General features: G+C 33.8%; 1 protein-coding gene across 8 annotated transcripts; it reads left to right on the top strand.

Annotated features, from left to right (window-relative positions):
• On the top strand, positions 1–27,224 carry LOC128227085 (CREB-regulated transcription coactivator 1-like). Of its 8 annotated transcripts, none has more exons than XM_052937287.1 (15): positions 1–139; positions 303–425; positions 2,468–2,590; positions 2,953–3,017; positions 6,012–6,074; positions 10,318–10,409; positions 11,353–11,414; positions 11,643–11,683; positions 11,990–12,119; positions 12,380–12,577; positions 15,097–15,123; positions 16,457–16,702; positions 18,094–18,297; positions 19,126–19,369; positions 19,834–27,224. In XM_052937287.1, exons 1-15 carry the CDS (start codon positions 29–31, stop codon positions 19,998–20,000), a joined length of 1,896 nt encoding a protein of 631 aa, XP_052793247.1. In that variant the 5' UTR covers positions 1–28; the 3' UTR covers positions 20,001–27,224. The 8 variants fall into 8 exon arrangements, with proteins under 8 accessions (XP_052793247.1, XP_052793249.1, XP_052793245.1 ...); XM_052937289.1 differs by having other exon boundaries at positions 11,990–12,182; positions 16,457–16,573; XM_052937285.1 differs by having other exon boundaries at positions 11,990–12,182.
• The last annotated feature ends 719 nt before the right edge of the window (positions 27,225–27,943 follow it).

Here is a 27,943-nt window from a genome sequence, read left to right as displayed (position 1 = left end):
GTCGCAAAATCATAACAAGTCACTCAACATGGCGAATCCTCGGAAATTTAGCGAGAAAATTGCCCTTCATAACCAGAAACAAGCCGAAGAAACAGCTGCATTTGAAGCCATTTTAAGAGATGTTAGCGCCGCTACACGAGTGCGTTTACGGATTATTTGATTCTGTACACATTTGCCTAAATAAGCACATTGCAAAAATCACATCCTTTCGAAAATTAACCAGAAAATGTTTAAGATATTTCCCCATTTTAGCATCTACCAATACCACGATTATATCTTAATTTCGCTATAACATATTTCAGAGCCATCCCAAACAAGGCAACCAACAGCTCCACATACAACAGAACATCATGCAACAATACAGAGGTGGATCACTACCAAATGTCAATCAAATGGTCAATGCAAATGCTGGCATTGATTTACAGGTATAAATAATACTATGTTTTTTTTATACCCATTTCATAGATTTCAACAGATGTGCTGTTAATTTCTGTCCTATCATGCAGTCTTCCTAAATATTTTTGAAATACAAGTAGTGATTGGCCGATTATCGGCAATATACTGTATTGTTGATTAAACGTCACCACAATCTAAAAGCCAATGCTCATTGACAATGTTATGACCGTAACGATTAATTGAAGAATTGCTGCCGTGTTCTAAAGGGCCAATGCCATAATCTGGATGAATAAACTAGGAGGCCCTCAAATATTTAAATCATTGATTGATTATGCACAGCTTATCAATGAGATAGTCCAAATAATTGTACGTTGACGGATTTTTTTAAGATTTTTGATATGGCAAATCCTTCACAAACAAATTGTTTAGTATCAAAAGTGGGTAGTTGTTCCGATCAGGATTCCGGGTTAAAGCATATAGTGTCTATAAAATATTATAAAAACAAGAAATATTACCAGATAATGTTTTTTATATTAGTTCCGTACACAAAAAATTTAAAATAAATATCCAACTTATAATTATGAGTTTGACGGCTTTTCTTCATTTCATTCTGTCAAAACATAACGATACATACATGAAGGGCACCTGCATTAGGCTTTAGGGCACAGTTTTAAATCGCTCGGAACATTTCGGCCATGGCCGAGTTGTTACGATTGTGTAACGAGGTCTATCTCGAAGCTTTGTCGGAGGAGGCCGAGTTATTACGACTGTATCGAGTTGTTCCCCTTCGCATAATTGTTTTCTGTGTCAGTCAACTTTCGTTTTATTGGAAAGGTAAACAACTTGTTTTAATGCATTAAATGCTTGTTTAGTGCAAAATAACATTTCACTTACATGGTAAAATATGAATATAACTCTTTATGATTTATTTCAACCATAAAATTATTCACTTAAAACAATTTCAATATTTTTTAAAACACCCCCGTTTTTTGCACATTCCCGTTTAGACGTTAGGGATTGGAAGAATCCCGTATAACACGTCTATTATTTTAGACTAATCAATGAGACTGTCCTCATTTCTTGTAATGTAGGGATCTTTAATGTTAAGAGACCATTGGTTAGTCACTGATTGTTTATTGACCTCTATATATTGATAAAAGAGGCTGCACCCTGTCTTTTTTGGTAGCACCCTTTTGCCCTCATGATGACCAGAATTGTCACCCTTCTGCCTTTATAGAATGAAATACTTAAAGGGACTGTACACCAGATTGGCACCAAAAAAAGTTTTTTTCTGTAATGAATCTCAGGACAATTATTTGATAAAATGTTTTACTCTTTGATATAATAATTGTAAAGAAAATACCATAATGTAAAATAAAAATCAAATCGGAGACCGGGTTCGAACTGGTGTCGCCAAAATTGCAGTCCAGTGTTGTATCCACTGTGCTACTAAGGCTTACCCTAAACGGTTGGAGTATTTAAGCTATATACCTAACTTGGTGATATCATCGACTAGCCAATCACGCGTAAGGAATGAATTATACTAGGTAGACATACCTAGTCAAAAAAATTAATTAAAAAATACGAAAACACTGAAAAAATACGAAAACACTGCGAAAAATAAATTAATTGTAAACTATGTGGTACTTCAGTTAGTAAATTTCAATGCATTGTACACATCGATACCAAGTTTATGTCAAGTTTTCGACAATTTTCTTTTTTTCGCTATTAAATCATATGGAGTACAGCCCCTTTAAGACAGTCTTAAAACATATCATATTTGATAGTCTGACTATCAAATATTATATCTTGTTTTGAGTAAAATTTATAATATGATTATACTAACATAATTACTTGACAATATGTTAGTTGAAACCTAATATTACTTCAAACAAAATTCGTACCAGTTTTTGGTGAATTCATAATGTTCAAAATCTTGATTGTCTGAAACATTGTACCCTTTTTCTCCTTAGCACCGTGTCCCTACTTTGCAGCACCCTATCCTTTTTAAAACCCCTAAAACCCTAAACATAGTGCTGATGCCTTAACATAAGATTTCATCTTCATTCAGACATTGCAGCAGATGGAGGGTATGAGAGGAGGGAACCAGCGTGTCGACCGAATGCACCCCCGAGACCGTGGCAGGCAGGTCGGCCCTCTTCGGTCCCGCCCCTTCAACATGGAAAAGAACAGGGTATCTCATATAAAATGATACATGGCAGGGGTTGAAATTACCACAAGCTTGTTCTAAATTTTGTATAGCTATGCATTACATTTTTTATGCCAATAAGTTATTTAAGAATTTTGCTTGTTCATCAAAAAGAATAATTTCTATAACCAAATATGTGACTATCATTACGTAAAATACATGCAGATTGATACAGCATGATCATTTAATAAATAGATAAATGGTCTTATCTGTTGCATCTGTGACGGCATACATTTTGAAACTTGAAGGAATTTTAATATTTGTATATAAACAAATCATATTTTGTTACGTGTGTTTGAATAGGTTTTTAAGCAAGCTGTATAACTAGTATTCACATGATGTTTCAGGCCGACTGTTCACCATATGGCACAGGAGCGTATCTTTCACCACCACCAGACACAAGCTGGCGAAGGTACATCATACTTTACACATGTATATAATGTTTTTGTAGTTTTTCATTTTTTCCGCATAGTTTTAGTCAAATATGTAACAAAATAGTGCAGACATGTATAGAGCCGTCAGTTGTAAATATGGTCTTTGATTGTTGGGCAGCTGTTTTAACGTGAAGTTTTCATCCTTTTTTCTTGAGGTTTGATCTCTCCCTCTCTCTCTCTCTCTATACAGACTTTGGTTTTTTTGTCATTAACATTGTAAATTACAATTCTTGAAATAGATTACAAGTATGTGTTTGTACATGTATATACAATGTACATGTATGGCTGAACAGCTTTTTGTGTCCCCCATGCGATGTATGGAAAACACAATGTTATAGGGATTACTTTGTCCAGCAACGTCCACATCATAGGCATCACCCTTGTTTCCAATCAGTTCTGAATGAATCAGTCTAGCGCCATGCAGATTGTTTGTTCTCAGTAAATGGCCCCTTTTGGAGTTTGTGGTCAGTATAATAAGGTCATGGTGATCTTAAATAGAAAAGTTATGAGTGCTAGTGGCAGGCGACCGGCCAAATTGTCCATGGTTAGTTGTTTTGCAGAGTGAAAGTACCTGCATGAATTTTAATTGTGGCTGTTGGCTGAGAAATACTGCTTCTTATTCAGAAAGTAAGGAGACTGAAATGTTGATTATCGTTATAGAGCTACATTTATTGACAATTTAGTGGATATTTTTTTAAGATTCATCAATAAATTAAAAATGACTGACTCTTAACACTGTTGATGAATTTGTAATCATTTTTTTTTATCAAAGTCTTCCCAAATGGTTAGATTTTCACTGGTACACCTAAAGAAAATATGCCAAAGTAATGTTTGTAGGCAGTGGCATATTAGGGAATCTTTCCATGACTACATTTGATAGTTTCATCAATTAAATGGATGTTTTTCTAATAGGTTATGTTGAAGTTAATGTTGAAAACATGTAGCGGTGTCATTCTGCTGGGTATAGAGGGGACCAGCAAAAAATCAGTATATTGGATTTGAAGTGATGTACGTAATTGTAATTAGAAATATCTTTCATGTAGATTTTTAGAGTTTATTATTTATCTTTGAGGTAGAATTAAAAAACATGCTTCAGTCTCATTACATTCTGATTGGCTCTACAGAGAAGTTGTATGCCTTGTTTAATTTTGAGCATGCAGCCACTTATATTTTAATTGTCTTGTGATAAGTCGTTTGTTGCAAGCTGTTTAATCTGACAACACAACAATAAAACCTCCAGCATTTCACCAATGTATCTAATATTTCCCTAGAAATATGCTTTTTAAAGCAATTAAGGGGCATACCTAGGCATACTCCAGTAGACCTTGCATACAAATCCATTTTTAATATCTCAAAATGGAAATCATTAAGTCTTGAAATCAGGATAAAGAAAATAGGCGGTATATATAAACGTGTAACTTTTAACTGGTTAAAGTTTGTTGTTATTCCACAGAATGTTGGCATTTAGAAGGCTTGATAATGGTTCTTTCATGTCTGTTTTCTTTAAAAAAAAAAAAAAATGTCCACTCCAGCTCCCACCCATATAACATAATTATTGAGACTTAACTAATAAAAGACCTTCACATATCAATAGCTGGCTGTACGTACACACAATTCAAAATGCTACAGGTATGCCCCTACTTTTGTAAGAAGACCTTTACAATGTTATTCTTTATTAATACAACAATTGTATGATTTAACTATATGTGTTTCTGATAAAGCCACTTCTTTATGTAGCAGTCTTAGGGTTTTAGCTGGGTTTTGAAAAGGACAGGGTGCTGCAAAAAAGGGAAAGGGTGTTAAGGGAGAAAGGGCACAATGTTTTTGGATATGAAGAACTTGAACATCATGAATTTGACAAAAACATTAAAAAATATTATTAAATTAAAGAAATGTACTGTAAGATTTCGACTGCTAAATATATAAAGTTTGTATGTATTTATAATCATATTAAATGTTTTAATCAAAACAAAATTAATATTTGACTGTTTAAGCCTTTAATTCAAAGAGGGCAAAAGGGTACCCATTCTGGTCGTCATGAGGTCAGAAGGGTGCTACAAGAAAAGGACATAGTTGCAGCACCCTTCCATAACTCTTCAGCTAAAACCTCAAGTGTGTTCCCTTAGCTGTACTACATTCTCTCCTTCAGTTTAGTTTATACATTTATGCATTACTGTGTATAGCTTTTTAATATGTTTTAGTTAATATTAGCTATTTTTCATTTTTTCTTGAATTATTTCTATATGGCCATTGACAGTTGCAGAGAGATAAATTTCAGGTGAAAAATAATATAAAAATAGCTTTGGAATCAAGGTTCTCCTTTATAAGTGAAACCAAAAGGAAAATTTTAGGGGAAATGGTGAAATAGTCCATCCTTTGTTATATATGATTATTTCAAATAAAGTGAGGTCCAAAACAAAGGTGTGATTCCTTGGACTAGAAAATCTGAGTAGCTTGTTATGAGAACCCTGTTTGGAATCATTTTCCATGGAAGATATTTGGAACACTTGTTTTGGAAATATCATTGGAACCTTTTTCCTGGTAAAACATTTGGAACTTTTTTGTGGGAAATAACTAGCAGACAGTCACCTGAATTTTTTCCAAATTCACAATATTCTGAAAGTTTCTGGCCTGTGGAAATTTTCTTATGATTACTTTACAGAAGTGCATGAACAGATAAATATGTTGGTGGTGTTAAATGTGGACTTTGATCATGTGGAAATGGGGGATGGGGAGAGAAATCATCGAAATTAGACATTTGGATGAACAAAATGATTAACTAATTTTGGCTACTTGGGGGTCATAAAAACTGAAACAAAATTGTAAATACAGGTACATAGGTTGTGCTTAAGAAAAAGCCCTGCAAACCAACATTTTATCTTTCATGCATTGTGTGTTGTTTTAATATTTATTTGCGCGTGTTTTACTTGGGAGAGGTGTCGGGTCTAATAGTCTTCCTCCCTATAACACAGGCCCATGCCGTTTTCCCGGTTACATGTATATCGACAACTAAATGGTGTGAACCATTTAGCGCGGTGAGTGAGACTCTAACTCAAGGTCATCCTAGCATCAAAATAAGCCAAGCCAAACTACCTGTTTCGTAATAATTGTGACGATAGGTAACTGGTTAACCCTGGTGTTTGTCCTTTCGTATTCATTTGACCTCTGTTGCCAAGGTTCTGGACCCTGTTTCAATGAAAGATCTTGGTTGTTACTTAAAAATTCATTTTTGGTATAAATGTCACAAATTGTAACAGGTTGATATACTATAACCTCATCTTTGTGTTCAGTTTTCATACTGGCTAAAGAAGTGTGTGTATACCTCGTGATAAATGACGTCATATATGCTATGTCGGAAGGCAACATTTTGCTTAAAATAAAGACTTAATTCAAAGATAACTTTTCTTTTATTACACCATTTTAAATGAAACAAAGGGCAGTCTATGCAGCTTAAATAGCCTCTCCTTTGTTTTATTACCAAAGTTTGAGAAGGTTATTAGTTTTATCAAACACTGACAAACCTGTTTTCAAAATAATGTTTTGACAGTGCTCCGTCAGACGGCTGTATTTTTAAAAGGTTTGGCGAAGTGTTTTAAGAAACTAAACTCTCAATCAAACACTGGAAAAAGACTGATGGTGGGGCTCCGTAAGTGGCTTAGACTGCGCTTTTCATTTAAAATGGTGAAGAAATAGTAAAATTATCTTTGTTTAAAGTCTTCATTTGAAGCAAAATATTGCCTTTAGACGAAACATTTCTGACACAATTTATCTTGTGGTATACACTCAATGTAAAGGTCAATTCACACAAATAGATCTTGATTGGAAAGGGCCACAAATAAAGATAATATTTGTGGGATGTTCAAAGTAGAACTGATTTGCAAAATCATGTGGTACCTTGGACATTCCATCATTAACCGTACACTGACAAATATTGTTTCAAGTACATGGGTATTCTTGTTATTCTGTACTGAACTGTTTAAAATTTTAGGACTCAAAATATGATTATCATGTCTTACAGGTTTCATATGTAATGCGAACATTTTTGGTTCTGGTGTTTGGCTTGGTTATATTTGTATGTTACTCTTGCATTCAGGGCTTGCCATGGATGTAGAATGTCAAGGAATACTGTATATATATACCAAGTGTCACAGTGCATGCAGATTGGGTTGGCCTTATATTTCATCGCTTCTTTCGAATGTCCAGTCCTTCCATTGTTACCCTGATACTTGTTGGAATGTCTTGCAGAAAAGTTCCATTTAGTTCTTTGACATATTTTCCGTGTAAGGTCAATCTGACACCATTAAAAAGCTTACACATATGGAAAAGTATTTTATAAAGACTGTTTTTTTACAGTTTTCATTTTGGTATTTTAAATTAGTTATCCATATAAACACTTTCCTGCTATGTCAACTTTGTAGATTATTTTTTTGATAAATTTATATATTTTGGCTTGTAAGTTATAATTTTTAACAATATTATGAAAAAAACTGTTTTTGGGCTAGGTCAAGAATATCTTATTTTCTATAACCAGATTAACTGTATAGAACCATAAAATGAAGAGCAAAGAATTTCCACAAAATGTACATTATGAACAATTTCAGATTGTATCATTTAGATTAGGTTTGCCTTTTCTGCATGACATGTCTTTACCTCTGTTTGTCTCTCTGAGATGCATTTTGACAAAATAGATTGATTTCTTTTTAAATAATCTTATTATTGAATTATCTTTTATTTATTTCGTGCTGTTCAATTAGTTCCTACCAATACATGTAAAAATTAGTATTAGTATCATGGAGTTCAATTTAAACAATCATATTTTAGGACATATATTTTTCCTTTGTTTGGTGTTTGTGTCATGTATTCATGTTTATGTGTTGCCTGAAATGAAGGATACAACTTATTAGTCGGTCTGTTGTTTTTCAAAAAAAAATTGAGTTATTGTCATAGCCTCAGAATCATTGTCATCGCTAATGGAGTACAAAACACCAATTTTGGTCATTTATATAAAAGACTTATAAGAAATCTACATGAAACTTTGTACACATGTTGCCAGAGACAATATGTACATTTAAAGCTGCACTCTCACAGATTGAAGTTTTGACAACATTTTTATTTTTTGTCTTAGAACGAGCTAATTTTGGCGAAAATCCATGGAAGGCAGTTATATAAGATTGCTGACAAAAAATTAGAACGCAGTTAGTTCAAAATTTGATGTTTTATGCCTATTTCTTAAACCGTTAGTAACGGTTTAAGCCATAAAACATTAATTTTCGAACAGAAATATGAAAATCTGCGATCTGATCTTTTGTCAGCAAATTTCATGTTTTATTGCTTAAACCGTTACTAACGGTTTATGAAAAGTGCATAAAACATTAATTTTCGAACAGAAATATGATAATCTGCGATCTGATCTTTTGTCAGCAATCTTATATCATTGGTTTGCAGATATTTAAGCAAAAAATTGCTCTTTCCAAGACAAAAAATAAAATAGTTGTAAAAATGGTAAATCTGTGAGAGTGCAGCTTTAAAGCAAGGCCAATAACTTTGAGTTTAATAATTTATGATTAATGCCCCTTGTATGACTGAAGAAAAAAAACAGACTGAAGAAAAACAAAACGACAAGCGTTTGCATTTTCTTGTGGTGCTCTTATTTGTTTTGCAATCAATCAGATTCTATATTGGAACCTCATTTTTATTAGCTCGATATTCGAAGATTAGGTGGGCTATACTACTCGCCCCAGCGTTAAAGTTTTGGGGCAAGTTGGGATTTTCAATACCCTACATTCAATTGACTTAATACTTCACGCAGTTGTTCAGGGCCATCACATGATGAGGTTAGATAACTCCATATAATTCTTTACACAGATTATGGCCCCTGATTGACTATGGAACTTAGGTTAAAGTTTTAGGGCAAGTTGGAATATTTATTAATAACTTCTATATCCTTTGTTCAATTGACTTAATACTTCACACAGTTGTTTAGGACCATCACTCCTTTGAGGTTACATAACTCCATATTATCCTAAATACGAGTTATGGCCCCTGATTGACTTAGGTTAAAGTTTTAGGGCAGGTTAAAGTTTTAGGGCAAGTTGGCATTTAAATAAATGGTCTTGTTTTACAATAGATTATTAAATATAAGTAATCCTCATAAATTTTTAACAAAATGGTTTTTCAATTCCAATATTTTTGTAGTCGGCATGTTTGTCTTATATAAAGGCTTTGCTTTTTTAGAAATGAGGGTCAAAAATTAAAGCACTGTATGATGATGAAAAGTATTACTAAACTATGGGCAGATGTATAGAATGTGATTTGGTTTGCATTGGAAATAGGTTGTTATTAACACATTATAGGTTTTGGGGGATTTATACTGATAGCATGAATTTTATATAAAAATATATAGAGATTTTGGCATTTGAGTTATTGTCATCACTCACAGGTTCTTAAAACCAACAATTGATAAAACACAAGAACAGAAAAAAAGAAATCGTCTTAATTCATTTTTCAGTTCTTAAATGTAGCTTTATTTACAAAATTCAATCTTGAAAATATTGTTTTAAACCATTCATACCCGGTACATACTGTGGCCATTCATTGGAATATTTTCAGGATTTTGTGAAACTTCGTTTTAACGTGCATGATTTGAAAAAAATAGCATCTTTCTCTGTCTGTAATCATATTGCTCTGTTTTCTCATTAATTGTCTTAAAGAAAAATTGATATAATAAACAGTTACCACTCTCACCAATTCAGCTCAAGCTGGCTAGCCCTACACCTGTAGAATGTTGGCCAGAGTAGTGGATCACTATTTTAAGTTTACATAACTAGGCGCGTGACATTATTTGCTTGTCTGGGGGTTTTTTTAGGAAAAAACCTAGGTATTATAATAGCCTCTAGGTGTCAGTATTTACCTTGGGCGTACCTCAAAAAAAAAATCAAGATATTGAAATGAAACTTGTACACATGTTACGGGAGAAAATATGCACATGTGCAGCAAAACCTGCAACTCTGGCATTAGTAATGGTTGAGTAACTCCCTTTTATTAGACTGAAAAACAACAGATAAATGTTGGTATTTGCTTCATGGTACTCTCATTTAAAGCCAAGTCACACTGCAGGAATTTGGGCTTTTTGGTCCAAGTCTTATTAAGATCACCTACCGGTATTTATTCCAAGCACCACTTTGATAATGTTGAGATATATACTCACCTTAAACATGCATCTGTTATAAATTTAGAATGGTAACCTCAATGTATAACACCATTTTGTGTGTATTTCAGGACAAACTCTGACTCGGCGATCCATGCCAGTTCCTCCATGGGGGCTGGAGGTGACATCCCCAGTCCAAACACTCCTCCGATGCACAGGAGAAGTATGCTAAGCTTCTGGGAAAATTTCTTTATTTTGTTTCTATACACGCTCAAACACCTAGTGTTATTATATATAATGTGGTATTATGAATATCATTATATGGTCTGTGATGATTTTGCCTTTGATACTAGTAACATATAGCAAGTGTTAGTTATAGTTCTTTGGAAACAAATCTCAACATAAAACAAATAATGTATTATATTTGACTAGTCTATGTTATGTGATTTTGAAAACCTTGGAGTTACAAGGGATCTTTAACTTAGCTTTAGATTTTAAACACTTTTGTGTTTTATTCTCGTGTATGATTTTTGAAAAAAATTGAAGAGCTATTGTTGTCAATTGAATGTCATCGCCGTCATTGGAAGCATTGGTTAAGTTTTGCGTTTAGGTCAGTATACATGGAAACTATCAAAGCTATCACTTCAAAACTATAGGAACTTGTTCATCTAATATCCTTCTTCACATTGTACCCTAAAGATGCACCTCATCCGTCTCACCTGTTTTTTGGATAATAAACACGAATGTTGATAGATTTTGGTTGATTTTGATAATTGGACATGTAGCTTCTTCAATTTTTGTTGAATTGATTTCATTATTTTTTACAGACAATAAATGGATAATGCCTTCAATATATCAAACAGGTGTTTGAGTCACACATTTGGAAGGGTAGGGGAAGGGTGGGAGATATTTTAGTATTTTTGGACTTTGTAATTTTTAGCTAGTCTGATTTTTGTGCTTGGGTCATTTATAAATTATATGCAAACTATCAAAGCTATAACTTTTAAACTTTGGAAAACCTCTTCACTATCAGATGTACAATATGAAATAAATAGACCGTAAAAGGATAAAATCAGACAAGCATTCAACACTCACAGGCGGTGCTCTTCTTCTTTTTGTTTGCTTTCAAACTACTTTGTATATATTGAGAGTTGTCCCTGTTTCAGTTCAAGAGGTTGTGGGTGAAAATTCCGGCTTATCAGCCGGCTACCCCTGGGACCCCAAAAAGGTGAGTGACATAGGCTTGTATGCATTAAAGGGGTAAGAGTTGTTTCTTTGATAATTTCGGTTTTGAAATGAAACAATAGGGATGTACCTTATATACAATTATTAACTTATTTAATTTGAAATACAGCTTTGTTGACCTGTGAAATGATAATTACAGACAGCTTTAAAATTACTATAAATTGATAAACTAATACTGTTTGGAACTCCTGCAAAATCCTGTTATTTTCAGTTACAGCAAAGGCCGAAGTCATGTGAAGTGCCAAATATCAAGTATGTGAATATCATGATGTTTATAAAACTAGCCATCCCTACAAGTTAAGTTCCGTTTAAGCCCTCTTTTTATGTTGTATGACAGATATATGGGGATTAAGTTATCCAGTTTCTGCGTTGTCAACTGCAGTGTCACATTTTTATGTCCCCTCTCTTTAACTTCATATAGCTTTACATCTTGTAATGGTGTATTATAATTATGTATAACATTACCTGAAACAACAAATAACAACTTCAGTTTGTGTGTCTTTCCATATTTAAGATAATCCCAACAGTATATTAACCCCTAAACGACTCTTTTTTCAGTATATACCCATCGGCTGAGCAGGAATCTCAGATGCACATCCCTATTGGCAACAACACCGGTTCCCTACCAGACCTCACCATTTTGCAGTTCCCCTCCCCTCTCACAACCCCCTTGGACCTTGAGGAACAGGTAGGCGGGGCTTATCAACAGTTCTACTCTCCCCTCACTACAGCTCTAGACCTCGAGATTCAGGTATGCAAGACTTATCAGTAATTTTCCCCTCTCCCCTTCAGGGTGCCCCTTTACAGGTAGGCAGGACTTATCAGCAGTTCCCAACCCCTCTTGCAACAGAACTTGAATATCTAGTGGTTTCATACATTTTTTTAAAATCATACCATTCAGCTGAAGCCTTGTTATCCGACTGAAAACTTGCATGTTCTGTCTTGCAGACTGCTAACTACGCAAACAGTCCAGCGAACCTGTCACCTACCAGTGCTCACCACATGGCCATGGGGCCACCGTCACATAACGGATCTTCTTCTGCGTCTCCCGGATCTCAGCGACGCAGGATGAATGCCAGTGGACCCAGCCCTCTTGTGCTCACTTCCAACGGGAACCAGTCAATGAGAGTCCCTCTCTCTCCCCCGGTATGTACATGTTCACTCATGTGAACATTAGTGATAGTAGTAGTTCTTAACGTATGGACTTCTTGTCTGATATTTTCTTGCTTATTGAATAGAATGCTACTTGATTTTTTCTGCATTGTAGATGAACTTTTTCTACATTCTTAATCATGAAATATAAATACACACAAATCAGTAAATGGATGTTGCTGTACTTGTCCGAAATAACTCTTTCAACATGTCCAAGGTGTTATGGTTTATCTTATTGACTGTTTGCGGCTCTGAGTGTTGTTTTTTCAGCTTTATCTTGATACCATTACAGAAAGGCTGATACTAACTAACTTGCAGTGGCATGAATACTATGCTCTACATTTATCATTTATTTTCGCTGCTATTTCATTTAGGCCTTGAGTCCGAAGACTCCAGATGTAAGCTGTAGATATTGTTCAAGTTACTTCCCTTGCCTGATACATCCACACTCACTTGTCAACTCCTATAGTACAGTTACCTCCCTTGTATTGTTTATTTTTAACTATAGAACATTAGATGTTATTTATGAAAGACCTGTGGTTACATTTCATCTTCACGATTTCAACTTCACATACACATGATTTCATAATTTTATCTTCATGAATTAATGACTTCAGGAATTTATTGTCACAAAAGCTTGTTTTTCTAGATTTCACAATTTCAACTTCACAAATTCAAGATTTCTCAATTTCATCTTTATAAATGCATGATTCAACATTTTAACTGTATGATTTCATTAAATTGGAGTTCAACTTTATAATTGCAAATGCCACTACAGGTCTTTTGTAGTTATGTTTTGTTATTGCTTGTATATCAAACTAGGGACTCTTTAGTACAATACATGTACTTAACTGTTTCTAAAGGCTAAACTGTTTACTGTCATATAAAGGCCATATTACTGTTATCTCAAGGCCCTATTACAGTTATCTCAAGGCCCTATTACAGTTATCTCAAGGCCCTATTACAGTTTTCTAAAGGCTCTATTACAGTTATCTAAAGGCCATATTACAGTTACATAAAGGCCCTATTACAGTTATCTCAAGGCCCTATTACAGTTATCTCAAGGCCCTATTACAGTTATCTCAAGGCTCTATTACAGTTATCTAAAGGCCATATTACAGTTACATAAAGGCCCTATTACAGTTATATAAAGGCCCTATTACAGTTATATCAAGGCTCTATTACAGTTATCTCAAGGCTCTATTACAGTTATCTAAAGGCCATATTACAGTTACATAAAGGCCCTATTACAGTTATATCAAGGCTCTATTACAGTTACATAAAGGCCCTATTACAGTTATCTCAAGGTCCTATTACAGTTCTCTCAAGGCCCTATTACAGTTATATAAAGGCCCTATTACAGTTACATAAAGGCCCTATTACAGTTACATAAAGGCCCTATTACAGTTATCTCAAGGCCCTATTACAGTTATCTCAAGGCCCTATTACAGTTATCTAAAGGCCATATTACAGTTACATAAAGGCCCTATTACAGTTATCTCAAGGTCCTATTACAGTTATCTCAAGGCCCTATTACAGTTATCTCAAGGCCCTATTACAGTTATCTAAAGGCCCTATTACAGTTATCTAAAGGCCATATTACAGTTATCTCAAGGCTCTATTACAGTTATCTCAAGGCTCTATTACAGTTATCTCAAGGTCCTATTACAGTTATCTAAAGGCCCTATTACAGTTACATAAAGGCCCTATTACAGTTACATAAAGGCCCTATTACAGTTATCTCAAGGCCCTATTACAGTTATCTTAAGGCCCTATTACAGTTATCTAAAGGCTCGATTACTGTCACATAGAGGCCATATTACAGTTATCTAAAGGCCCTATTATAGTTATCTAAAGGCTCGATTACTGTCACATAGAGGCCATATTACAGTTATCTAAAGGCCCTATTATAGTTTACTCAAGCCCCTTTTACTGTCATATAAAGGTCCTGTTATTGTCATATAAAGGCCCTATGACTGTTCTCTTAAAGCCCTATTACTGTGATCTAAAGCTCTGTTACCATGATATAAAGCCCTGTTACCGTGATCTTAAGACCATATAACTGTTATCTAAAGACCCTATCACTGTTATCTAAAGGCCCTATTACTATTATCTAAAGACCCTATCACTGTTATCTAGAGGCCCTATTACAGTTATCTAAAGGCCATATTACTCTTATCTAAAGGCCCTATTACTATTATCTAAAGGCCCTATTAATCTTATCTAAAGGCCCTATTACTATTATCTAAAGGCCCTATTTATCTTATCTAAAGGCCCTATTACTATTATCTAAAGGCCCTATTACTATTATCTAAAGGCTCTATCTAAGGCTCTATATTGTAACCAAAAGGCCATATTTATGTTGTTTAAAGGCCCTAAGCAACAAACTGACTGGGTTTTTCAGATAATTGTGCATAAAACATCATCAATTTTCACTTTTTAGAGAGTGTTATCAAGGGAAATAGTATGTTTTGTACATTTAGAGAAAGGTGTTTATTTTTTGCTATTTAAAGCGTGTGAAACCGATTCCAAAAAGATATGTAAGTTGCATTATTATGCTTATCAGGTTGTGGATATTATGTTTGTTGGTGGGCAAGAGCTAAAGTGTAATATTTTGTAACTTGGTGCGGTATTGTGAAAGGTTTCTGAGGAATTGTGAACATATAAACACATTTAGATATGGCAAAACTACTATTTTGGAACATGACTGGTTCTCTAAATTTGTAATGGAATGCAATCTTGTAGTGCATTTGTCCATATAGTCGTGCAGGCCCTTAGAGATGTGCTAAGGGTCTTTGCTCATAATTTTCATCGATTCTGGCACAGTACTGATGCAAATTCTGATTTAAAACATGGATAAAAATATATATTTTTCCCTGTAAAACAATCTTTTGTTGGCCATCTTGTTGACTATAAGCCTGTACCTTACTGTACTACCCAAAGGTTACACACCACTAATTTTTACTGACAAATGTAGACAAGATTGTTTGTACTAGTGGGTCCTAAAAATGACATGTGCAGGGACCATCTATTAGGAGAATGACGCTATTCCCTCCGTGAAAATAATTCTCCTAAAAAGTATAATATTATGGTTATTATCACACAATTATCCAATTTTTTGGGTAGGGCTATAATAATAAGCAATTTGGCTTTCTTAAATCATGCTATACAGTTACAATCCTGTGTTATCACAGTTCACATATTTAGCTTCGTTAAGTACATATAGCTTTTCAGTATAATATGTATTCATTTCAATTGATTGCTTGATTCACACCCTGATTTTAAGCAATTTAAGTAGTTATAGAATTGGAAACCATGCTGCTCTATGTCATTTTAAAGTATTATATAGATTAAGATTATTTGAAAACATTTACCTGCAAAAAGGTACGCAAAGCCTAAATGATACTGAGGAGCAGCATGGTCGCCTGCTGTTTGCATGTTCAGCTGACTCTGTAGTAAAGGGCATACATGTGAAAAACGGCCCATCCCAGTGCCCTGGTACTATGTGATAAAATAATTTAAATCTTAATGTTTGAACAAAAGAAGTACCATCAGTGAAACAATTCAATCTAGTTGAAACTATTTTAATGAACCTAAAGGAGTAGAGATCAATCAAAATTAAACAAACAGGGGAAAAACATACGAAAAGAATGAGCATTCTCGTACACATATTTTTTCTGCATGGGTCGAATTTCCCGGGGAGTTTGAGCCAACCAGAAGTGACTGTAATTACAGTAACAACTGTATGAATTTTCTTGTTATTTAATAACCCAAGTATACTTAGTAATCAGCTGGACTTGCTTGATATCGGATGTGTAAGCTGGATGTTGTGGTTACTATTGAGTGTTGTATGTCCTCCGTCTGTCCGTCCAGGTGGCGTCCCACGATCCCAGCACCGTGCACACAGACCCGCGCATTCAGCAGCAGTACATGTTGTATATGCGACAGCAACAGCAGCGGGCAGGCAGCCATAGTAACCATGGTAACCAGGTATCACCCACGCAATCACCTCTCAACTCGAGCTACCCTGGGCTTGACGAGAGCCCACGGGTGCCCCCGCCCCACATGGGGCCTGTTCCCCAAGTCTGTGTAACGTCCCATGAGGCAGATCCCCCTGAGGTAAACTTACTACAATCGTGTGAACATTTTAAGGTCACTGTATTTATAAAGGCGCCCTCTGTATTGTCCTGTATAACATCCATAGCCTTAAAGTCAAAATTATGAAATGTTGGGGGTAATTTGAATTTAAGGTCGCATTAACAAAAAAAAAATCAGCATGGATGCATTCAGAATTTATCATTCAATCATTCTATTAACACTTTTAATTCCTTCTTCATATAAATGGGCATTATGTTATGCAAAGCATAATCATATTATATTTTTTCAAGATATCAGTGTTTTTAAATTATGTATGAATAGTATAATATTGGTGTTATATTGTATAGCGTCATTGCATGGCTGTTTGCATGAAAAAATATTTGTATATTGCGTGGTTAAAATTGGCACAGATTTGGTGGAAGAAAAAAATTGTTTCCAATATTGCTATGTTTTCAGTGATGAATCGTGTTCTCAATCATAGGGAGATGTACCCCTTTGTTTTAAGATTGTCTGATTTATGAACATAAAAAGGTCTAACTATTTTCATAGCCTTGGCGTTGTCATCACAGCATTAATAAACAGGTCACTGTTCTTCTCAAAACTTCCCAGTCGTGATTCGCATGTGTTCTGAGGTAAATCACGAAGGCTTTAATATAAGTTGATTTTTACCTCTTGGATTACTGGAAAAAAAACATAAGAGTGGTAATCCAGAAAACTTCCTAAATTAATTTGTACAAGACAAGATACAGTTGAAACAAAGTTTATTGAAACTTAGTGAAGAAGGAGCAACAGAACGAGACTCTTAAATAATATTTAATAATATATATTTTTGTTTACTTTTAATAACTCGTAATTGATGTTTCAGTCTTAAGTCTTATAGTATGAAAATAAAAAGAAATGTATTTGTAATTTAAAAAAAATCTTCTATTTGTGATAGATAGTTTGATTCCTTTTGTCTTACAAGAAATAAAAACATTTATTTGAAAAATAACTAATAACATCTAAATAACACTGTAACATAACTCAATTCAATTCTGTATCAACTTTGATTTATCCTATAATTAACAATTTAATGATGTGTGCAATGTATAAACAATCAGTTTTAAGCAATCTACCTAGCCTAAACAAATATGAAACAGTAGACAAAAGTCTTCTAATTCCATTAATTCAAGTTCCCATGGGAAGTTTTATTTTCAGAAAACCATGAAATTTCGTGTCAGTGAAATATTTTTATTGCCTATTAGAATCCCTTGTATCACAAAATGCAAAATGTTTTGCCAATTTGTAATTATTTTTCAAGAATAAGAAAACTTTATTCTAATTATATTAAATATTTATGCTCATATTTACAATGGCTTACTAGGCTGTTGAAATTCTATAATAATACAAATACATGTATCATCAACTCTCAGGGTTCGTTGAGCCAGTATAGGAACAACATATCTGAGGGTAACTGCCAGTCCCCGACATCGCCCCACTCCCAGACCTCGTACTCCCCCTCTCAGTCCCCCGGGATGCCACCCCAGCCCTGGGGATCCTCCATGTTTGACGACACATACCATCTTCAGCAACAACAGACCACTGCTCTACAACAACAGTTTGAACACTTTAACATGGTATGTGGAATGTTGAATGTCATTCTGTTATTACATAAAATTTGCCTTCAAAGCTGTACACATTTTTATAAATTAGCCCACTTCCACTAGGACCAGAACGTTGCCAACAACAACAGTTTGAACTCTTAAACATGGAGGTCAAAGGTCTGTCTGTATTAACATGTTATTTGCATTCAAAAGTTGTACATCTTTTACGAATAAACCCACTCTTACTAGGACCAGAACGTTGCCAACTACTATAGTTTGAACACTTTAACATGGAAGGTGGAAGGTCCGGCTGTATTTACATGATAATGGCATTCAAAAGTTGGACACCTTTAAACAAATAAACGCACTTTCACTAGGACCAGAACTTTGCCAACAACAACAGTTTAAACACTTAGGCACAGTTTCCACTTCATTGTAAAATTTACATCAAAATGTTGGCCTCCTTTATTCCCAATTCTTATTTATTTAGCATTGTCTTAAAAAAATGATCTTATAATACTTTCTGTAATAATGACCTTTCAATGCTTTCATTTACTAATTTGCCATTATTATTTTTTTGAAAGGTTTTCAGTCTGCGAAAAAAATCTGATAAAGACTGCCCAACGATAATTACCTTCTTTGTTTTACATTTTTTATACACATGCATTTGTTTGTATAGGGTTATCTCCCCATTGGTTCAATAGTAATAAATATTTATATCAGGGTGGTTCGGCATCATGTCCATTTTAGTGTGCTGTGGATATTATTATTACACATCAAAAGTGGCATATGTGTAATGTTACAATACACATAGCTGTCCCATTTGCTGAAATATATCTTTTATCTATTCTCTTCTTGCAGCATCAGCCGATCAGTTCTAGTAACAATGTGCCGGTGTCATTAGGGGGTGGGGGATGTGTGGCTGTCTCCTCCATGTCGTCCATGCCCTACTCTCAGGCTGTGAACAATGGGTCGATCATGAGCCCGAGCCAAGAGTTCACACAGAGACAAAACATGCAACAGTTCTACATGGATGGGCTCATTCAGGGCCACTTAAACAACAGCTCAACAGCCAACAGTAAAATACCAGACATCATACTGTCAGGTAAGAGGGAAGATAAAAGATTGGAATATGTGTAAAAGCATGATTTTCTCATTGAGTGTCAATGAATTGATGGCCATATTGGATTTTGATGGCCGTATTGGATTTGGGTGGCCATTTTGGATTTGGGTGGGAATATTGAATTTGCGTGGTCATATTGGATTTGGGTGGCAATATTGGATTTGGGTGGTCATATTGGATTTGGGCAGCCATATTGGATTCAGGATGTTTTGCTTGGTATACATTTCCCAATAAATAGAGAGCAGTTTTAGGAATCAACCTCGTTTACATGTTTCCAAACTCTCTTTTTTTTAAGATTATTAATATATATGACGTTGGCTCTTGGATTATTATTTTTTTAAATAATTCAGACAATTGAAGGTAATTTCAGCTTTTCACCATCAATCTGATGCTTCTGTTTACACTTGTACATGTAACTTTTAACCTTCTTATTTTGACATTTCCAGGAATGAGTGATGGTTCATTTGATGCAGACTTTTTTGGAAGTGTGTCAGATGAGGCTCTCAAAGACGGACTTGTTCCTTTGGACTTGGACGGACTGCAAATGTTGACCGACCCGAACATGATTGCAGATGCAGACACTGAAAACTCCTTCAAATTAGACCAGTTATGAGATGTGTGTTTCTTGTGAGGCATAAAACAGATTCTCCAATGGCATCAGTGTCTGAATTTGGCAGCCATATTGGATTTTGGCGGCCATATTGGATTCAGGATGTATTGCTTGGTGTGGGAATAGAGTAAGCTCCCCTGACAGGACCTGGCCTTCCCAGTATCTCTCAGAAATAACATTGTTTATTGTGTTTTGTACTATTTGGGCTGCTGCTTTAATTAAACATTGTAGACCATTTTCATATTGTGGAATAATGTGGGTTGTTGTACCTGTGGAATGAATCAACTGAATATAAGTGTTAGAGTATTAAGACCAAAGGTAATTTATCTACGTAAATTGATCTACGTAATATTTTTTAAAAAAAAGGTTACAGAAAGTCATAAATTGGAGCATTTATTAGAATCTGATATCAGCTGATAAACACTAAATGCTTGAAGAATACACAAAACTGGGTTTTCTGAAGAGATGAGAGTGTAAAACAGAGTTTCAAGCTCTTTTCCATCTTGCGTAACAATGTTAGACTGGCAGTTTGTCTGTTCAGATGGGAAACTAAATGGCAAGGAAATTATGAAATAAAATGACACATTTTCATGTTTTTTCATGGAATGGTCTGGCATATGTGTAGATACCGATGTTCCATGTCTCGGTTGGCATAAAATTGACATCATGTTTCACTAAATGTTTCTTTTTGATACTTAGTGCTAAATGAACCGTTAGGCAATGTTATAATTACATTTGTTATAGTGCTAAAAAGGTTTTATAGCAGTTATTCACATATTTTCATATCCTGTGTCAAACTTGATGTTAATGTTTGGTTTAAGTGGTTAATTTTATCAGAACAGTTTTAATATGTAAGTATTGTTTATGGACTATGCCATAAGGACGTTCTGTACCTAAATGCATTTTGCCGTTATTTGTGAGAATGTGAAATGGTTTAGATTGTTTTCAATTTTTAACATAGTCATAATAAAATCAAAGTTCATATTTCATGAATGCGTGAACGTTCCAGTTTGCAATACATATTTTGTTTTAGAAATTTCAGAAACACTTTTATTGGAGTAAGAAATTGAAAATTGATAAGAGTAAATTTCCGAAATAAATACTTTCAAAGATAGCCAATAAGAACTTTTTACAACTTCAAAAATTGTTTTAAAAATAAGTTGTTATATAACCAATATGTGATTTTATTTTCACATTTAATATTTAGATATAATTAGTCTATTTATAGAAGAAAAAAATGTTTTTCATAGGCTTGGTCGTAACTGGCGTTGATTTGTGGTGTTTATAAAATCTCAGCCATAACTCAAAAAAAGGTGAAAATTATTTAATGAAAACTGTTACACATGTTGCAAGAGATATTACACAATGTTCAGCAAAGCAGATAACTCTGGCTTTAATAAGTATTGAATTATGCCCCTTGTTAGACTGAAAAACTTCACCTGAAAGCGAATCCCCCTATTACCCGATAATGAAATACTGAAAGCGAATCCCTCTATTACACGATAACAAAATACTGATAGCGAATTACCCTACCACATAACTCTGGCTTTAATAAGTATTAAGTTATTCCCCTTGTTTTGAGTTTATTAAGAAAAGAACAGATGAGAATAGGGGTTTGCTTGGCAGCGCATTTGTTATTGGTATATGTGGAGACAAAATGCCTTGTGAATGAAAGCTGGTTTTTTCATGCCATCAGCATTGTCATATACATGCAGTTACTCTAGTTTAGATAATTTTTCATTCATCATTCTTGTTATTTCTATTCTTGTACTGTTTTTTGCTAATTATGAATATTGTGATTTTTGTTTTGTTTCTGGGATCTGTAAAGAATGTATAGCTCTGCTGAAATAACTTAAGATAAAGTACTTAGTCTAAAAGAATTCCTGTTTATATCTAAATTCTTAAGCATTCATGAACTTTGACCTTTACGAAATTTACAATACTGCTGTTTAATTTCTCTTCATCAAAGTATAATCCTATTTTTTTGTTTTAAGTTCTATATTGTTGTTAATTTTCAAAAGAAAAAAAAAAATATCAGGATTTTATTGAAAGAAAATTGAATACTTTTTATAGAAAATCAAGGTTCTAAAAGCAAAGCTGTACAGTTTTGAATTTTTCTGCTCAACAGGAGAAGAAATCCTGCAGTGTGGAATGTTCAATGTGGTTATATTGTTTACTAAACAAACTACACATTCACTTTCATTTTATTTGTCACGCTGATTGTAAGTTTGTTCATAATACTAAGTCACTTCATGTGAAACTCTTTTACTTATACATTTACAGGCAGTTTTCGTAAAATGAAGGCTTTTATGGGCAAATTAAAAAAAATAATAATATCATGGAACTATGAATCTTTTATCTGTAAAACATTTCTTTCTATTTTGGTCTAAAATCTAGTTAACCATTGATATGAAAGTGATTTGGATCAAATCCGAGCTGTAACACATGTAACAAATGACTGTTCGCAAACACTGGCATTGGTGTTTTCATTGAATCTCATACAAACTTTAAGGTGGCATTCATTCAAAAAATGTTTTGTATATTTCAATCATCAGTTTATGGTAGCAGTGCTCATTTTACTCAAAACATTAACAACATTCTTTTTGATGATTTATTTTTGTGTCATGAAAAAATTGTTCTTCCAAATTCATTTCACATTGCTTTCATGGCAACATTTTGGGGGTATTCATCACTTTTAGTGATCAATTAAGTTACACACTGCATTCACACTAGGGCTGGGATAGTTAACTACAATATGTAATACTTTGTAATTGGTTTAAAGGAGAATATCCTTTCTGTCAAATATAATTAAAAAATAGGTATTTGTAGCTTTTCTGTATTTTGAAGAAAAAAAGTTTAGGTTATTGGCATAGTCTTGATGTTGTTGTGCAAAACATTTAATCTAAATCTATGCCATAACTCAACAAATGTTCAAGCAATTCAACTGAAACTTGGTACACATGTTGCCAGGGGCAACATGCACATGCACAGCAAGGCCAATAACTCTATCTTTAATAATTGTTGAGTGAGGCTGCTTTTTGGAGTGGAAAAATGACAACATACTTTAAACCAATTACAAAGCATCACAATTCTTAAATGTTTCAATACAAGAAAGAATGAACATTTGCCATAATCTCAACACAGCTCTAATGAAATTGTATGGAAGTCTGTTATATCTTGTCATAAATATTTATAGTAGTAAATTTACCGTTATATCAAACTAAATATCTAAAATCCACCAGTTTAATACATTTAGATATGAACTGCAGAAAAGCAGTAATGTTTTTTTTTGCATTATTTGTTAGTATAACATAATATTACGTTAATAAGAAAAGAGTATTAACCTTGTATGTTCAATGGACCTTAAATATGTCACTACATGGGCATCCCCATTTTATATTTAGACACTGGAAACTATGAGGTCATATTACCCTATAACATTAAATTAACAATGAGTGGGTGTATTCAATAACCAACTTAGATGAAACTTAATAAGTTTAAGAGCAGATCTGAGTGTTTTGATTGGACTGTAAAAATAACTGGCCAATAGGCTGAATAGAATCACTCGGGCTTATCTAAGGAAAATGATATGAATCACATTGAATACAGCCCCAGATCTACTTCTACGGGTGACTGTTTAATAACACAAATATACTTAAACGCTACTACTCAGCCCTACTTCACATCTGAACGCTTTCTCACTCATTTTTATATTAATAACTATGAGCTCTTTGAGCGTATTGGTTTTAAATTTTATTGATTATTGTTGTTATATCTGCACGACAGCTTCTCACGAATAGTTTCTAGTCATAAATGTATCCGAGTGTTGTCTCCTATAGGAGATGGATTGTTCTGAATCATTCCCGCTGTTCAACCCTGTGTGATTTTGATAGTTAAAATACACAATGGGCCGATTGTTCAGAATTTTGTTAAAGTTAACAACATTGTTAACATCACCGTTGTTAACTTTCTAATCAATATTGCTCTGTAAGTTTCACAGATACACTTATGATCTGCAGTATTCTTAAGAAGAGTATAGACAACCGTTTCAGCTGTACATGTTTTATTTAAATATATGAACACATCGTCAAATATTTCACCTTTAAAAGTTAACAACGATGTTGTAAATCCCGTTGTTAACTTTAACCAAGTTCTGAACAATCGGGCCAATGTTACATATTACTGACCACAAATTAGAGTTTACCAAACTACACAAGTGGTACATAACTGGTGCGTACACTGGGACCACCTTAACAATTAACATATTGTACGATCACTTTATCGAGCTGATAAATCCCAACAGTAATATTATTTCTTTCGAAGCAAATTTTATTGGTCACATAAGACGTAGATAGTTTGATGGGAAAAAAGCACTTTCAATTCTCAAAGTGATTTTAAGGCAATATATTTACCTTAAATGCTTGATTTTATGATATCTGCTCGCATTCGGATCTTCGCGGCCATTTATATCGAAAACAATTGCATGGTTTACAATGTCAGAAATCGGTACACTTGAACTATGCTGCAAGTAGATCGCGTAGTAATTTCAATTTAGCAGTTAAACTTAATGCCTTAACTCTTGGGAATCTTAATTATGTTTGCAATAATACACTTCAATGACAATCAATTTAAACTTAGATCTACAAAATCAAGCTTATACACTACATGTGTACATTCAATTAATAACATAATTCAAAATTTTATGAACTACTTCTGATGATGTATCCCATACATTCGATAAAATGGCTGAGGAGTTCCAAATGATCTGCTCGTACACACATTGATAAGGTGGTCCCTACATGTATTAGGATTTAAAATAATGTTCCATTTTATGATTAATGATTTGTGAACATACATATATTGTAAAAATGTATTAAAAATGAAGAAATATATGCTAAAGCCAGAAATATTGTGTGTATGTTAAGACATTGATTTGAAAATTAATGTTTGCTTATTGGCTTATTAAGATAAAATTTGATTTTTATTAACATGATTTTAGTTTTTTGACACAATAGTGCTTGATGAATAAGAATTAGTGCATGTATATTGTTTTACTTTCAAACATTAATTGAGGCAATAATGTAATCGTTTAACAAAATAATAATTTACTTCTGAACAGTGCCATTTGGTTATAATTGGTATGATAATTTCATTATATTTGATAAACATTAAGTGTACATGTTAGTCAATTTAAAAGCTTCAAAGTGTAATGATTTTCAGCTTGTTTTTTGTTATTTAAGCAAAAAAAAGACAATTGTCATAGCCTTGGCGTTGCTGTTGTCAACTTTTTGGCGTGCAAAAAGTAAACTCGACAATAACTGAAAGAATGTTTAAGATGGTTAAATTAAATGTTTGGTAATTTTTGCAAGAGACAATTTGCACATGTTCAGCAAAGCTTCAATGTCCAGCTTAAAGTGACACTCTCTTTTTTTTTAAATCAACACATACACATGTATAACAAACATTAATTTTGAGTTATACACATACTCCCTGAATTATGCATTTATGGAAACTATTAATTACTGATAACAAGATTGTAATAGATGAAAATGCAAAAATATTAAATGATTGGTGAGTGTTAACAGATTTACTGTGATCTACTATAGTCTCATAAGGTAGAAATACCATGTTTTCTGCGCCTTTCTTTCAAATTACTCGGTATCCTTCATAAGAACCATTGTTTTTGACATTAATTCATCCTTTTTGGTATATCCAAAACTATTGCATTAATTTTGGTAAATCTTATTTGGGTGAAAGTGCATCTTTAAAGGATTGTCCCCCTTTTTTACTGAAAATAACGGATGAGTGTTGTTATTTGCTCTGTTGGGCTCTTGTTTTAATTTGTTAAAATTATAGGGTTATTTTTACTTGTGTTAACGAATTTTATCTTTACCACCTGGAGCAGGTAATTTTTAAAAATAGTGTTCAGATAATAATTTTAACCTATCTTGTCCATTGTTATACAATTATCATTCCACTCAGTATACAGCAAGTAGTCAGTAGTAATGTCAGATTGTCTGTACAATTGTTAAACTCTTACAAAAAAGATATTGTAATAGGGTTAAATAGTGTCAGTTTTAAAACATTGCAGTATCTTGTTAACAAAAAAAGGTCCTTTTTTTATTAATTTTTGAAGACTTTAGATTTTATGTATTGATTGAGAAAAATATAAAAAACAGAAATAAGTAAATACTTTTGAATTCTTTAACTACTATAAGGCAGAAAACATTGTAATGAGTGCAAAAAAACCACATAATTAGAAACATTTAAATGCACACTAGTTGAAATTCAGTCATCATATACGAGTCATAATCATATGTTTGGCAGCTATATAATGTTTTATTTTACATTGGCATGTATACTTACAAGTTCTATTTCACAACAGAAGGAAAATCTACATTTCGGAGGTTTGTTTCATTTAAATTTCCCAAGCAGCTTTAATCCAAGTCCACTTTTGATATTTTTGGGAATGTTTTGTTCAGTTAAATTTGTTCAGATTTTTGCATGGAATGATCCAACTTGTCCATTGCTGATTTCCTATATGTTACCCTTCAGTTTTAAAAGCTGGGGGCACTTAAATTAACTAAATTGAGGTGCTAATTATTTATACGTTTCTAAACCATTTGTTTAAAAATATATTGTGAAGTATAAAAAATACTTTCAAAGCTGCAGGAAAGACTGAACCAACACTTATTCCTGTTCTTATGGGGCAGTCTCGTATTTGGGGCAGTCTCATGTTATGAGCAGTCTCATATGTTAGGCAGTTTCATGTATGGGGCAGTCTGATATTTAGGGCAGTCTCCGGTCTGGGGTGTTTTGTGTGTGGGGAAGTCTCATGTTTTGGGCAGTCTCATATATGGCGCAGTCTTATGTCTGGGGCAGTTTTGTCTCTGCTCATATATGGGGCAGTCTTGTGTTAAGCAAGCACTGTAATAATGCTGTTTTGATGTGAACAATCAAATAAATAGTCCGCAGGGCTTGTGTCTGAATTTGTTATACGTGTGAAGCGCAAGTGTCTTTTATGTATTTTGCAATATATTGGTTACATGCTGAATATGAGAGTTCTCCTTGCTATATTTTTATCTGCTTGTTATGATGTTTACATTATTATTATACTATTGATATGTTGTTTTGAATGATAAAGTTTATCCTAATTTTCATCCTATCATTTTCATTATTGTAAATCATCATGTAGATCTATTTCTAAATAAAAGGAATTTAAAACTGTGTATTGTATGTGTTTAAATATTGGTGCTAACCGAATCAATAAACTGGCCTCTTCTACTGCAAAATCTGTCAATCCCAAGACCCTGTCAAGTTGAATCTTTTCTAGTCAAAATGTTAAGTGGGATGGCACTATGTCTTGTTAAATGCCACCTTGTCAAGTTAAATGGCACCATGTCTAGTCTTATAACACTAGGTCTAGTTTAATGGTACTATGTCTAATGCCACAGTTCCATGTCTAGATTAATGGCACCATGTCTAGTCTTATGGTACCAGGTCTAGTGCCACAGTTCCATGTCTAGATTAATGGCACCATGTCTAGTTTAATGGCACCATGTCTAGTGCCACAGTTTCATCTCTAGTTAAATGGCACCATGTCTAGTCTTATGACACTATTTCTAGTGTCATGGTTCCATGTGTAGTTTAATGGCACCATGTCTAGTCTTATGGCACTATGTCTAGTGCCACAGTCCCATGTGTAGTTTAATGGCACCATGTCTAGTGCCACAGTTCCATCTGTAGTTTAATGGCATCATGTCTAGTCTTATGGCACTATGTCTACTGCCACAGTTCCATGTCTAGATTAATGGCACCACGTCTAGTCTTATGGCACTATGTCTAGTGCCACAGTTCCATGTCTAGATTAATGGCACCATGTCTAGTCTTATGGTACCATGTCTAGTGCCACAGTTCCATCTGTAGTTTAATGGCACCACGTCTAG

Source organism: Mya arenaria, chromosome 3 (assembly GCF_026914265.1).
Source record: "Mya arenaria isolate MELC-2E11 chromosome 3, ASM2691426v1".
NCBI lineage: Eukaryota > Metazoa > Mollusca > Bivalvia > Myida > Myidae > Mya > Mya arenaria.
This window is presented reverse-complemented; position numbering and strand designations above follow the sequence as displayed.